Source organism: Elephantulus edwardii, unplaced genomic scaffold (genome assembly GCF_000299155.1).
Source record: "Elephantulus edwardii isolate Elephantulus edwardi_28Jun2011 unplaced genomic scaffold, EleEdw1.0 scaffold00017, whole genome shotgun sequence".
Taxonomy (NCBI): Eukaryota; Metazoa; Chordata; class Mammalia; order Macroscelidea; family Macroscelididae; genus Elephantulus; species Elephantulus edwardii.
This window is the reverse complement of record NW_006399767.1, coordinates 27,448,747-27,464,566: the sequence shown is the minus strand read 5'-3', so window position 1 is coordinate 27,464,566 and position 15,820 is coordinate 27,448,747. Positions and strand designations below refer to the sequence as shown.

At 42.0% G+C, this 15,820-nt stretch overlaps 1 protein-coding gene across 1 annotated transcript; it reads right to left on the bottom strand.

Annotated features, from left to right (window-relative positions):
- Positions 1-5,618: 5,618 nt before the first annotated feature.
- LOC102855279 (40S ribosomal protein S10-like) lies at positions 5,619-11,119 on the bottom strand. The gene is made up of 5 exons (XM_006882071.1): positions 10,967-11,119; positions 10,582-10,753; positions 9,726-9,803; positions 6,213-6,268; positions 5,619-5,712 (listed from the first exon to the last, which is right to left on the bottom strand). Exons 1-5 carry the CDS (start codon positions 11,114-11,116, stop codon positions 5,671-5,673), a joined length of 498 nt encoding a protein of 165 aa, XP_006882133.1. The 5' UTR covers positions 11,117-11,119; the 3' UTR covers positions 5,619-5,670.
- Between the last annotated feature and the right edge of the window lie 4,701 nt (positions 11,120-15,820).

Sequence of the window (15,820 nt, the reverse complement as noted above, 5' to 3'; positions counted from 1 at the left end):
GAACAGATCCGAACCCTGTCCTATCCTGTACCATCCTCATTTCTGACATATTCGAGTCCATTGCTCCAGTCATTTTTTTGTCAACCTATCTCACTGAAGGTCTTCTTGTATTTTGCCATCCCTCCACCTTCCCAAACATGTCCCTTTCCATAGAATAGCCTTTTCTAACATGCCCAAAGGTTCACCTAGATAATGGAATCTGGAGGTTCATTTTGGTAGAGGTCATGAGATGCTGATTTGGAGGTAGACTGACAGCTAAACCTTGCTGTTAGGCATTACATTTGTAGAACACTCTAGAAAATTCTGGTGACACAATATATAGGGTGTTGTGCAAATCTACCAGGTTCTTGGAGGGAGAAAGATCTCTTCCCATTACGATTTCTAGCCTTGGAATGACTTGATAGTAGGTAGTAGTGTCTAGAAGGCAGAATGGAGCCTTTGAAAGATTTCAGCCTGTGGAAAACCTTGTTTATACCCATTTCTGAAATAATCTTGCCTGATATGCAGAGAAAAGTTGAGAGGACAAAGCAGGTCTCTCTTTGGAGGAGATCATAATGGTCCTGGGGCAGATGGCAGCCTGAGGTCAGGCTGAGCAGGGAGAGGCCTAGCAGGATCTGTTACACATCTGCCCTAACCAACTTCCTTTCACAGTATCCTAAGTCCTTGTTCCCAAAGCCTAATTAGAAAGACTACCTCTTAGGTCACTGACCCCTCCTTAAAGTCAAGGTCTCCTCATTTGGTTTTAAAACAAGTGCTTGAACTGGCACTATCAAGCAAAGTTGTTCTATCTCTTTTATCCAGCATCTTCCAAGTTAAAACTAAAGCAAAAGCTAAGCCCATCCATCGCCAGAGTGACTGACACTCTCTCATACTGACTCTCCACTGAGTTTCCAGGCTTGTTAAATCCATTCTAATGGTTTATTATATAAGCTGATTTTGAGGAAGCAGGCGTTTAAAACCCCACACAGTCAAGTTCAGGCACAGATTGGTGCACTTCTGAGTAGACTTGACTTCTGAAAACATTACGGGGCTAGAACATTCCTCTGGGCCCTTACATCTTCAGGGATAGAGGATTTAATCTTAAAAAAATCTCCTAAAACCTTCTCTTACAAATTCTTAAAAACTAATTCTACTTCTTCTAATAGTCTAATTCATCTAATGTGGTAGACTGTTTCATCAAAGAAGAGAGGCTTGAAGGAGTTAAAGCTTAACATTCATGATCAGCACTGCTTTTGAGAGGTGAAAGGGAAAGGGACTCTTTTATTAAAACTTTATAGATATTGCCAGTGAGCAAGACTCAACTTTCCATTGGATTTCCAGGGCTATAAAATTGCACAGGAGGCTATCTTCTTTCCCACGGAGACAATGCCAGACACAGCCTCTGGGCTAGCAGCAAAACTCCCTGCAAAGGAAGCCACTAGAGCTCCCTAGTGTATTAAGCTTGTTAAATGCATCTTTAGTATTCAGTTCTTCTTTGGAGCCTGAAGGTAGGTAGTATTAGTGGCAGTGTTGACTGTGGACCCAAGGAAGCTGAAGTTGTTAACAATCTCAATCTCTTCTCTATCATGATATCCAGTGGTGAGAATCTTTGTTTTCTTCATGAGCTTCAATCCATCTGAAGGCTGCCATCCTTGACCTTCTCCAGCAATTATTTCAGGTTCCTCTCGGTTTCAGCAGTTAAGATTGTCATCTACACAGCACAGGTTGTTGAGTTTTTCTCCAATCTTGATGTCACATTCCACCTCATGAAGTCCTTACAAATGATCTGCTTATAGACTGATCGGTATCAAGATAGAATACATCTTTGACATACACCTTTTGATTTTGAACCATGCAATGTGTCCTTGCTCTGTTCTGACAACTGCTTTCTGATCCAAGTACAGGTTTCACATTAAGTATAATAATGTGTTCTGGGATTCCCATTCTCCTTTAGACTATTTGTTGTGATCCACAGTCAAATGCCTTTGCATAGTCAATGAAACACAGACATCCTGTATACTCTGCTTTCAGCTACAATCCATCTGACACCGGCTAAGCTCCTAGGGCCACAGCCCCTTCTAAACCCTGCTTACACATCTAGCAGTTCTTTGTCGAGGTCTTGTTCCAGTTTTGGATAATCTTCAGTAGGATCTTGCTTGTATGTGGTATTAGTGATATCAACACTCTTGGTACTAGAAACCAAGACAAACAGCTGTCAAAGACCTATCCAGAGTACGGAAGGGCAACGTCAGTCCAGAGACTACTGTGCCTAATCCAATGCATGGTCTTCACAATTACTTGCTATGCATCAGAGAGCTAGACAATGACTAAGGAAGACAGAAGAATGCCTTTGAGTTGTGGTGCTGGAGAAGAATATTGAACATACTATGGACTGCCAAGAGAACAAATGGATCTGTCCTGGAGAGAGTGAAACCAGGCTGCTCCTCGGAGGCAAGAATTTCAAAGCTTCATCTCACATATGTTGGGCATGTGGCCAAGAGGAGCTAGTCCTTGGAGGACATCAACCTTGGAAGGGTGGAGGGACAGTGCTGGAGAGGAAGATCCCAGATGAGATGGATTACCACCACCACTGGAGTAATGGAGGTAGGTATCAGAAACAGAGAGACTATCTCAGGATAGAGAATGGTTCCGAGTTATACTGTACACAGGGTCACTACAAGTTGCAAGTGACTTTAGGGCACATTTCAACAATATGGCAAGAGGTACGACTGTAGAGCTATGGGACTAGTAGACAGATGCAGAGCCAGTGGATCGACTCTCTTCCCAGGGACGGCTGTGTAGCTCGTCTCTCCTAAACTGTTAGGTTGGTATCCCATAAGCACAACAGCAAAAAGTCAAGAAAAGCCATCTGGCATACTGAGTAAAAAGAAAAAAATTGGAAGAAAACAGTAATTGTGGGATCGGCAAACAGTGCTGTTCCTCTAGATACTAAAATGGTTTAATTTTTTCTAGTATTTATAAGGTCAGATGTGGGTTAAGGTCTCCTCTTCCATCACGCTAGAAGAGGCTGCTTACATACATTGCTTACAGGTTTCTTTGAAGAAACTTTTAGACACTTCCCTATTAAAATCTCCTGTAGCCATAATAGCAATCAAATGCTCTTCCAGTTTTGTACTTTTACAACTTAGCACCTCCATTTTATAAAGTCATGTCCCAGTAAGACAAATGCCTTAATCTTAGAGATAACTACTTCATTCTTCCCTCAGCACTCCAGCCCTCATCATTCCATCATGCAGTCTGTTTAGCTTTTATTTCGCAACTAACTATAAGCACCTTTGGGGCAAACTTCTGAGTGGTTTCTCAAAGCACTGGTCCCTGGTGCCCATTCACTACCTTACTGGCAGTTATTGTGGGAAGCAAGGTTGGGGGAAGAAGGGATAGCTAAAGGCAACAAACCCACAGCCTCCTGCAATTTTTATCTGCTTGATCTTGCAAATTCTACGAGTCCCTGAGCAATCTGGAGGATATATTCCAAGACTAACTTCAATCACAAGGGAAAGAACTGATTTTCAAAGAACTGAAAAAGCGACACTTTGGGGCCTGAAAATGCTATAGTGAAAATGTATGCAATTGTCAGCCTCCATGGGAAACAGAAAGATCAGCAGCTGCTAGTATTTCACAGTAGAATCCAGGTTAAACAATCATGAGGCGTGTGAACACAGGCAAACCACTTGACATCACTTGAGCCAGCAGAAAAACTGGATAAAAAGCAATCTTTGGCAAGGAAACAAAGCCACACAGAAATAGCGTCCTCAAACACCACTTTTCGGCCAAAGCAAGCTTCTATTCACTGGTGGTCAGAGTCCAAAGCTTACCTCCCAGAACTGTTAAGTCCATTGACTCAGAGTTGCCAGTGGCTGCCACCTAGTGGTTTAAATGGCAACCATGTATTAATGTGGCTACCTTTTTAGTTATCAGTCCCAAGTATTTTAATGTCTTAATGACAGGGATCACTAACTATATAAGATCCTGCCCACTGGTACAATCACTGTGAAAGGCAGTATGGTGCTTTCTCAAAAAGTTGCAAACAGAGATACCATCTGACCCAGTAATTCCACTACTAGGAATATACCCCAAAGGGACCATAACTGACATCCAAGCAGATTTATGCACACACATTTATTGCAGCTTTGTTCACAATAGCAAGGAGTTGGAAACAACCCAAGTGCCCATCAATAAACAAATGGATAGAGAAACTGGAATAGAATACTATGCTGCATTGAAAAACAAGGAACTCATGCAGTATTATTCAAAATGGGTGACTGGAGGACATTATGCTGAGTGAGGAATCTCAGTCACAAAAGGACAAATACCGCATTGTGCCACTATTGTAAAACAGGACTGACCTTGGGGTTGGGGAGAGACTTAGAAAGATGGGTTCAATAATGTATACTGCATTGAAACGGATAAGGGAGAAAACTGTTTAAAAGGGATGTGATTAGGTATTTTTGTCACAACAGGAGTCTAGAGCGAAGGCTACATGGTGGAGCAGACCTGGGGGAGGGTTTGTAAAACAATGAAAGAATTTGTCTTTTACTTTTCCAAGAGGGTAGTGTACTAGCAGGGAGGGTTGGGAGGGGATAAAAGTGCAACAAAGAATGAATGGAAATCCAAAGTCTCTAATTTTTTATTGAAATTAGCAGTAAGTTAAAAAAAAAAAAAAAAAGACCTGGCCCACATTATCTCATAAATTCCCAAGTCCCACACCACATTAAAACTACGTTTTCCAGGCCAAAAAGCTTACCTCAGTAGGTCTGTCCTGAGGTGGTACCACGGCTCAAGTGGTCACAATGGATTAGTTCAAGTGTTTTTGATCTTCACTGGTGCATATTACCAGTTATGACTGACCACCAAGTGAAGCCAGTGGTAACCCCACCCAAGGACTGTTTCCTAGAACATTCATTGGCTCCTCCTTCAAGATCATCCTCATGTCCCTCTTCTAGGAACTTAAATGCTTGTGGTTTGCTGTCAAGGACTGCACTCCAATTTTTCTAGTGTACATGGCAGAACATACTTCCTCTCTAAAACATTGAAGCCTGCAGAAATACCCACAACTCCTGATTCAGGAGTTCACTGTTGTCCACTTAATTCATGTTGATGCAAAGCTACTAATTAGAAAGGTCTCCAGGAAACAAAATATTTTCCCTTTATAAGGAGTCTTGGAATAACAACCAATTGACCTAAAACCCACTTCTACCCTTTCCACTAGCCTGAGCATAGATGAGAAATTATCTTTGCCTTTCCATATCCTATTTTCCTAGAATATCTTCTCAAAACATTCAAATACTTAGCATAGTCTTAAATCCAAGGTCAAAACAGCTCCTTTCCCATCAAGCAAAATGGACCAGTAAGGTTGGTGGGACAAAACTGACAAACTTCCCAACTGCCTCCCTAGGGCATGGAGGCATGGACACTGGACCCGCCTCTGCAGGGAGGAGCCTGCTGGAACCAAAACAAGCCTGTGTCCAAGCCAAGTGCAGCAGCTCTAACAGCAACAAATGACATCACTCTGGACAAAAGACAACTCCCCAAACCAAGCAAGTCTGGCCATTTTAGCATTCTGACCCCTAGACCATTTTTATTCAGGATTTATGACGAAAATAAACAGGGAGACTCGATTAAGTTTTTCTGACTACATGTTTATTCAACACAAAACAATTCCCTCCAACTTTACTGAGGTGGCTGACCACGTCCACGACCAAATCCGCCTCTCTGTAAGAAAGCAAACGATGACATCAGTGTTACGAACACACCCAGCTGTCTATCTTCTTGGGCTTTTCTAACTTTCAGGCCGTAGGTCTATAAAACCCCCCGTCTTATCCCTCACTGGCTATGGGACCATCTTCTTAGTGTGTATCCATATATTCACATGTGAAAACAGGACAGCTCTTGTTTCTACTGTACATACCTTTTCTCAAACGAGACCTCAGGAGATGTGCTACTTTTAAGGATGTGCCATATGCCAGGAGATGACACCAATCCTCACAATAAATACTTTACTCAGATTGATAAATCTCAAAATTACCTTGGTGAAGTTACAGTATGCCACATGATAATGCTTAGTGAGATCCCTTTAAGTAATAGATGTATGAAAGCTAGCATTATTTTTCACAAGGTAAAATTTATTTGGAATCTGTGGTGGAAAGGTACATAGTGCACTACACCGTACCTCTAAAACTTAAGGGATCTACAGGGCAATTGGGGATACTCACAAACTGGAATTCAGTTGCTGACCCAGCCCCAGCCTCGGCTTTCTTGTCGGCACCAGCTGAAATTAGAAACACCAGTTTAGAGTGATCATCTGATCTGATATACAGCAGAACAAGGGAAGATGAGTCACCTGACTATAAGCCACAGGAAAGGCTGCATCAACAGTGACACCTATCCAAGTACAAATAATTGACCACATTTTTTATTTGTGTTAAATAGTATTTGTCAGTTTTGCAAACAATGTAACTCCTGCTTCCGATGTATGTTTGTGTGAGCACATTATATGTATTAAATACAGTACACAGACAAGTAGGGAGCTCTGATGGCTTAGTGGTAAGGACAACCCAGAAGCACTTAGGTCTAATCCACCAAATGCTCTTTGGAAAAAGCAAGCAGTTGCTTCCCTCATGATTGATTAGTTAAAACCTGCTGGATTCTTCCAAGAGTCTGTTCCAACTGTACACTATAAACACATAGGATCATCTGAGCCCCTTTGCTTCCTGACTCCCTTTCTCCTGGGGTAGACCTCTCTCTCACGATTCCTTAAACCATTTTTCAAAATTCAGACAGCAAACTACTGCCTTCTTCAGGGCTACCCTACTTGCTTACAAAACTCAGTAAATAAAATAATACTCTTCATTGAGCTTGTTTCCATTTGCTTTCTTAACTGCTGCTAGGTGACTGTGTGTCAAGTGTGACTTATAGCAACTCTATGAACAACAGATCTAAAGCCTGTCCTAATCCTGTGCCACTCTCATCAGACAAACTTGAGCCCACTATTGCCGGTACTTTGACAATTCAGCTCCTCGAGGGTTTTCCTCTTTCACTGACACCCCCATCTTTCCAAGTTTGATGTCCCTTTCTAGCAACATGCTCAGAATAAGTGAGTTGAATCTCCACCATCTTTGCCTCTAATGAGCACCTGCCTGTAGATTCTCCAAGACATATTTGTTCTTCTGGCAACCCATGGGATAGTCAGTAGTCTTTTCCAACATCAAAACGGAAAGAAACAGATTCTTTCACTGTCTGGTCCTCTGGTGCTTATTAAGTGAATGAAAAGGACATTGCTTGAATCAGAACACCTTAGCCTTCAAAGTGACACCATTGCTTTCCAAGACTTTGGAGTGTTCTTTTACAGCAGACTTTCCCAATGTAAGCCCTTTAAAAAAATTTTTTTAAAGTCTTTCAATCTGTTGTAATGTGCCGTCGAGTCGCTTTCGACTCATAGCGACCCTACGTACAACTGCCCTAAACCCTGCCCTATCCTGTGCCAATCTCACTGCCTCTGACACACCCATCCCGATTACCCCAGTCACTGAATCAATCCACTTCATAAAGAGTCTTGCCCTCTTGTGCCGTCCCTCCACCCTCCCAAGCATGCTATCCCTCTCCAAGGACCGGTCCCTCCTTACAACACCTCCGAAGTATGTCAGACGAAGTTTCAGAATCCTTGCCTCTAAGGAGCAGCCTGGTTTAACCCTTTCCAGGATGAATCTGTTTTCCTAGCAGTCCATGGTACCCTCAATACTCTTCTTCAGCACGACAGCTCAAAGGCATCCATTCTCTTTCTATCCTCCTTAGTCACTGTCCAACTCTGATGCATAAAAGTGATTGCAAAGACCATAGCCTGTATCAGATGCACCTTAGTCACCAAAGTGACAATATTGCTCTTCAGTACGCGGGAGAGGTCCCTAAAAGCAGACTTTTCCATCGCAATACGTTTTTTTTATTTCCTGGCTGCTGGTGCCAAGAGTGTTGACTGTGGAGCCAAGCAAATTAAAGCTGTGAACAATCTGAGAATCTTTGTCTTCTTGACACTGAGCTTCAATCCATACTGAAGGCTGCAGTCCTTGACCCTCTGCAGCAAGTGCACCAGGTCCTCCTCAGTTTCAGCAAGCAGGGTTGTCATCTGCATAATGCAGATTGTTAATAGATCTTCCACCAATCCTGACACCACAATTCGCCTCATAGAGCCCAGTCTCCCGGATAATCTGTTCTGCATACAGGTTGAAAAGGTTATGGAGATAGGACACATCCCTGGAGTACACCTTTCCCAGTTTTGAACCATGCAGTGTTTTCCTGCTCTGTTCTGATGACTACTACTTCTTGGGCCAAGTATAGGTTTCACAAGTCAGCCAGTTTGTTATGATCCACAGTCAAATGCCTTTGCATAATCAATGAAACACAGATAGACATTCCTCTGGTATTTCCTGCTTTCAGCTAAGATCCATCTAACATCAGCTACAATATCCCTTACAATGAAAATTCAACCTTTCTGCAAAATTTTGTTAAAAATCAATTTAAAATATTTTTTAAAACCAGCATAAAAAAAAAAGACCATACAGGAAAGTGAAGAATTGCTGCAGAACATTTCTATGGCTGTAAATCATTATCAAAGCAAACCGCCAACATCTTTCTCTCAGAGGCTGTTGGTTCTGCACACCTTAGGGTTACCAGCCAAGCATTTAATCACTGTACCACCAGGCCTCTACCATTAACTACTGGGGGGGGGGGAGAGAAAGTAAAAAGGCAGAATGATCCCTTAATTAAATAAAAGCAAGTAAAATGCAATCACCCTGAAAACACACTACCAATGTCACTTCACCTTAAGAGTAGAATTCCAACTCCTTTCATGCTCCACAACAGCACTGTCTTCTCATCTGCTTATTTAGTTCTGATCAAGGAATTAAGGGAGTTGCACCCAAAAAAAAGGTTCAAATCTACTACTAGCTACGCTATATTCTATGGGAGAACTTCCTAGGCTTTAGTTAGGCAACTTCCTACCCCTGGAGGGTCTGCTTTAATCTGGTTCCTTTTTCTATCTGGGATCCTTTTTCATCTGCCTGACTGCTCCTCCCTCCATCTCAGTCACTGGCTGGCTCTCTTCACCTTCAAGGTGTCTGTGCAAATCTCACTTATGCAATCTACCCTGAAAATTCCATTTTACAATTGTGGCACTTTTTCTCCAGTTTCCACTTACAAGAACATTTCATCTATGTTCAGTACCTGGCATACCACAGCTGCTCAATGAATACTTGAATAAACTGCTATTCCAAGTCAATACAAATAGTGGTCACACAGTAAGATATTGAATTCTTTTGTTAGCAAGGAAACAATGAAGACAGTTTGGGTGAACACTGCCTTCAAGGGACTTTATTTATGGAGAGAATACTTATGGAAGATAGAAACGCACTTCTGTTATCAATCCTGGCTGCTATGAAGATGTTTTTTTTTTTATGGCGGGCTTGGTGATGCCCTGGATGTTATGAAGATGTAAGTATTTTAACTTACAGGTGATTTCTAGAAAGCTGTTAGTTCTGCTGTAGTTTATGATCTTCAACTAAACTTTTCTCTGTTCGAGAGTTTTCCTCCTACTTCTCACCTATCAAATCTCTGAAAAAGGAAGCAGCACAAAGGACTCCAGTAGCTCTAGAGTTTGAACCCATTCCTGGTCAGCAGGAATAGTGAAGATTTAGTGGCCCCCGAAGAATTCTGATAGGGGGCACATTACTTACGAGGCACTGCACTCCGTCTGTATGTGTCTCTGTCAGCCTCCCCTCGAGTCAATCTTGCAGGTCGTTCACCTTCCAGACCTACAGAATTTAAACCACACTGTGAATACAGGGTAATGTAGAAATTGTCACTTTAAAGTCAAGAACATGGAAATCACTCTACTGGTCTCACTGGGCAATCATTAGTTATGAAGGATTAACGGTAATAGTAACTTTAAAAGGCAAAAATGTAAAGGTATCTTAAAACCATTCTTATAAATCCTTAGAGAATTAACCTAGTATTCCTTCTAAATCCTTGCCTCCTAATTACCTAGGATTAAATTATAGACCACACCTAAGTTAAAAAAAAACCAAAAATACAAACACAAACACACAAAAACAAATCTGATCCAGCAGTGATCCAGGTTTACGATTACACCAACTCTTCAGATTCCCAAGAGTCACTAAGTCAGCCTCTTTGGGGAAAATCCATACATTTTAATGGGCATCTCATTACTGAGTCCACAAATTCCCCTAAAAAGTTCCAAGGACAAGATCTCCCCAACTTTGAATCTTATGAATAAAAAGGAAACCACAACCATCACAGAATCCAACTCTGAATATCTATCAATTAAATATGTAACACATGAAAGCATTTCACCTCATGATTATCTCTTCTTTTCTCTATGATATGCTGTGAAAATGTCCTCTCATGATGGCCTGAAAATGTGCAACCACTTCCCTTACAAACTGCTCTAGAATCAGGGACAGGGATCTAGGACCTCACTAGGATCAATGTGTCACACCCAAGTCCTAATGTTGACACACTAAAAAAACATTGCATAGCAGAAAACAGCTTCAGAATTGGTCCTGTACATACCTTTCGGTCGTGGCCTGCCAGTCTCAGGTCGGCTGCGGCGCAAGGTGGCAGGAACAATTTCAGGAGGCAGATGAAGGTAATCACGTAGATACTGGATACCCTCGTTGGTAAGGTACCAGTAGAAATGTCTCCAGGCGAACTGTTCCTTCACATAACCTCGTGACTTGAGACTCTGTAAGAAAACTACTGTTAAGGCCCAGAGAGAAAAAGGCATTCAAAAAACCTAGATGTTTTGATCTAGAAAATGTCAGTGACATGGAATGTCTCACAAATTTTCACAGCACATCTCCAAGTGCTTGTTAAGGTGGTAATCAGCTCTTGAGCTCCCTTTGGAATGTGCCTTGAACCATCTGTGACAAAATGTCCCCAGTCACCTCTTGAATACCTGCATGGCCTTCATGACATGAAGGTTGGGCACGTTTTTATCTGCCAGTTCGGGGTGCTTTGGCATGTGGACATCCTTCTTGGCCACCATCACCCCCTCCTTAAAAAGGAGTTCATATATAGCAATCCGGTTCTTCTTGGGCATCAACATCTGTGTGAAGGAAGCAATCATCAAAAGCACTTTAGAGCACTGTGGTTAAAACTGTGTTTTTTAAATCCCAAAATGACAGCAGAAAACCACCAAGCATTGGGTTAAAATCTCAAACACACCATATAAAACGTGCAAAGAGGAATATAAGTCAGAAAAACGGACAAATCATTCACCAGCATTTCAAGTTCGAGAGAAGCCTGGGAAAGCATTAACAAAACACAACCCGGGACTGAGGGTGCACATTTGTTTCAAAGTTATGGTCACAAAATACGATTGGGGCAGGAAGTGTGGAGACCCTATGTATCTGAATACCAGAAGACCGTAAGGGATAGTGCCTGGTTAGGAACGACGAGACTGTAACTTCTATAATGTGTGGAATCGGCCCTGAGAAAGTCCCTCCTGTTTTGACACGGAAACAGACCCCTGACACTAGAGTTGATTTCCACACCTTCACACTCTACCACTATTCTTCCGACTTACAGCTCGAGTTAGGAAAAGCCGCCTTGGGTGAGACGTCCTGACCCAAAGAAAAAGTATGCAGGCAAGTCTTTATCGTTGCCAGGTTGATTCACGTCCTACATCTTCTGATCCTACGCTTTTCGCCGACAGCACCCGCCACTCCCCGCCAGTGGAGCGCCAAATCCTCGTCAGCCGCCATCCCAACCCCCTCCTAGAGCTAAGCGTCCCAATTCCTCTTGCTATTCAGAAATGGACTTAGAAAAAGGAAAAGAAGGGCCTCTTGGCCCAAATGTGGGAAGGCGCAGAGACCACGATTGCGAGATGGCGCAGATGGGGGACAGATGGAACAAGGAAACTACGAGAGGAACTCACCTCGACGTTGGATGGGTCCGGAGCCTAGACTGGAAAAGAGAGAGCATGCGCCGCGCTGTGACTCTTCCGGGCTGAGGCGGCCCCGCCCCCTTGCGAGGACCCACGCACGGCCGGGGTGGCCTCGGCGGTGCCTGAAGGATGGAGTCTTTGCAGGTGATGGTAAATCCCTTACAATTCAAGGACACAGAGGTCTTACAGACCACATTATGTTTGTACCTCATAGATTGTAACCCCGCCGCGAGCTTCTGAGCCTATGCGCTTCATCAGTAAATCTCCGTAGAAATACGCTACTCGTTTTCCAACTGGAAATGTGTAAATAAAGTACTCTATGGAAGCAGGAGTGGCATCCACTTCCTAAACAACATGCCTCCGGAAACTATGAACTTTGATAAATGTCGATAGTTACAGAAAGGCTTCAGGCCTTTTGTTCATAGGGTAGCTATGAGTCGTGCTTGACTCGAAGGCAATCAACAACAATAACATACTTCTAGGGGGGAAAGTGATTATTAAGGAAACTACAACAATAGTAATTTTAATCGAGTGATAATGAATATTTTAGCATATAGTCTTTCAACTTAGAAATATGTCTATTTGAAAACCTAAAAAATCCTTCCCATACACACAAACAAAAAATTGGGAAGGAGCTCTTGTAGCTTAGTGGGTAAAGAATTGCGTTGCCAACCCCAAACTGGCTGTTCGAATCCACCAGCCCTCTGCCAGAGAAAAATGAACAACTACCTCCAGTGTATGTTGTTGTTGTTAAGTGCTGTCAAGTCGCCTGCCACTCATAGCGACCCTATGAACAGTAGCTCTAAAGCCTCTTCTATCCTGAGCCAATTTCACTGTCTTCAATGACACACCTATTCCCATTATCCCTCTTTCTGTGTCAATCCCTCTCATTCAGGGTCTTCTTCTGGGGATGACGCTCCACCATTCCAAGCATTATGTCCTTCTTCAAGGACACACTAGAGCCCATTGCTGCAGTCACTGTGTCAACCCATCTGATTGGGGGTCTTCCTCTCTTTCACCAACCCAACACCTTTCCAAGCACGATGTCCCTCTCCAAGGAATAGCCTCTCCCAGCAACATGCGTGAAGGATGTGAGACAAAGCTTTATCATCTTTGCCTCCAAGGAGCACTCTGGCTGCCCTTTCCCAAAGACATTATCTGTTTGTTCTTTTGGCAGTCTATCAGAGATACTCAGTACTCTTCTCCAACACTACAAATAAGCCTCCACACCTCAACAAAAAAAAAAGGTAAACAACCCATTCACAAAATGGACACAAGATATGAATAGACTCTTCACCAAAGAAGACTTTCAACATGCCCAAAATATGAGAGAGTTTCAAAATCCTTGACTCCAAGGAGGAACCTGGCTTCTGTCTCTCCAGGACAGACTTATTTGTTCTTTTGGCAGTCCATGGTATGTTTAATACTCCAACACTACAACTCAAAAGGCATCGATTCTTCTTCTGTCACACTTGGTTATTGTCCAGTTCTCTGATGTATTCCAAGTAATTGAGAAGAATAGGCCTGAATCAGGGGCACCTTAGTCTCCAGACTGACATTGTAACTCTTCAGCACTCTGGAGGGGTCCCTGACTGCAAACTTTCCCAAAGCAACTCGCCTTTTTATTTAGACCCTCTGAAAATCCGGTAGAGGGTCAGATATGAATCTGGGTCAGTTACAACTCAACGGCCCATTTCAACAAGTATCACTGGTCCCAGTCGGAACCAACTCTTTGTTGACTGGCCATTTTCCTCCCATAGAACAGCTGGTGGATTCAAACCTTCAGAGAGGCACTGCAAATTGGGTGAGTCATGCCATATACGTGAATCCAGAAGAAATATTTTTAAAGTATATGAAAAAAGTTAAAAACTAATTCTTAATATTTATTAGGGTTTTTTACATTGTTGAACATCCCCCCTTTCCTCCTCTCCTATCACACCCTGCAATGCACCCCTTGTTCCAGATTGTTGTCATATGTATAATGCCTAATTATTTATTTGGACAGTTATTCCACTAATCTGTTCTACTGCAGTGTTCATTATCTATTCATTCTTTTCCCATTCTCTCTCCAACCCCCATGTCTATCCTATTTTATGACAGCAGTGCTACGCAGTGCTTATCTTTTTGTGAGAGAAATCTTTCTATCAGCATAATGTCTTCTAGGCTTCCCCATGTTGTGTAATGTTTTACGAGTTCTTTCTTTTTTGGTACTGCATAATATTCCATTGTGAGACCATACCACATAGCTTTTCTATACATTTGTCTGTTGATGGGCTTAGGTTGCTTCCATCTCTTTGCTGTTGTGAATAATACAGCAATAAACATAGGTATAAAAAACAGTTAATAGCTTTAATTGTAAATAGTTATTTCAAGTCAATTAAAACAAACCTCAGTAGCAAAACACAGAACAGATATAAACATATAAGGAAAAAACATAAGTCATTTGTGACTCATAGCAATCCTGTGTACAAGAACCCTAAACCCTGCTCTGTTCTGTGCCAACCTCATTGTCTCCAACACACCTACTCCCACTACCCCAATCATTAAATCGATCCATTTCATTAAGGGTCTTCCTCTCCTGCGCTGTTCCTCCACTCTCCCAAACATGATGTCCCTCTCCAAGGATTGGTCCCTCCTTGCAATATGTCCAAAGTATGTCATACGAAACTTCAGAATCCATAACTCCAAGGAGCAGACAGGCTTCACCCTCTCCAGGACAAATTCACCACTCTTCTCCAGCACCACAGCTCAAAGGCATCAATTCTCTTTCTGTCATCCCTACTCACTGTCCAGCTCTTCAATGCATAGCATGAAATTGTGAAGACTATAGCACAGATCAGGTGCACCTTAGTCTCCAGCCTGATGTCATTGCTCTTCAGTACTCTGGAGAGGTCCCTGACAGCTGACTTTCCCAGTGCAATTAATCTCTTGATTTCCTGGCTGCTGATACCAAGAGTATTGACTGGGGAGCTGAACAAACTAAAACTGTTATCTCAATCTCTTCACCATCCATACTGATACTGCCAATTGGCCCAGTGGTCTTGACTGTATTCTGTTATTAATCTGCATTATATAATCTTTTGACTTCCCTTATGAAAAAAAAAAGAGAGAAACCAATCAATGTAGGAAGAAGTACAGCCAGAGTACTTCTTAGAAGCAAGGATGATGAGACTTTGTTTCATATATTTTGGTCATGTTATTGAGGGGCCAGTCCCTGGAAAAAGATACCATACAGGGAAAAGTAGAGGATCAGCAAAGGAGAGAAGACACTCAAGAAGATGGGTTCACACAGTGAGTGCAGCCAAGATTATGAGGATGGTACAAGATTAGACTGGATTGCATTCTGTTGTACATAGGACCATTATGAAACATAGTCAACTCAATGACACCTAACAACAACAAGGGATCATAGCTGAGAATAGTGACTTCTGTTCTCATGTGGATACTTTTTACTTATTTTTCTTATATTATTTTGCTAGCTATAATGGGAGGTCAGGCATCCTTGTCTTGTTCCCAGTTTTAAGAGTTAAACTCTCAATCTTTCCCCCTTTAGTATAATTTTGGGTGTCGATATTTCATAAATGAATCATATTGAGGAATTTATCTTCTAGTCCACTTTCCTTTAGAGTTTTCAACCATAGAGGGTGTTGGATTTTATAAAATACTTTTTCTTTGTCAATTGAAGGAATCAGATGGTTTTTTTCCTTTGTTTTTCCCATCTTACCTTTAAGAAGTATTCTGGCTGTTTCTTCCGAGATACTGTGTTTGTTTTTTTGGCATTCAATGGTATCTTCAATATTCTTTGCCAATAACAAAATTTTTTTCTTTTTTATTAAATTTTATTAGTTTTAATGAACATTTACA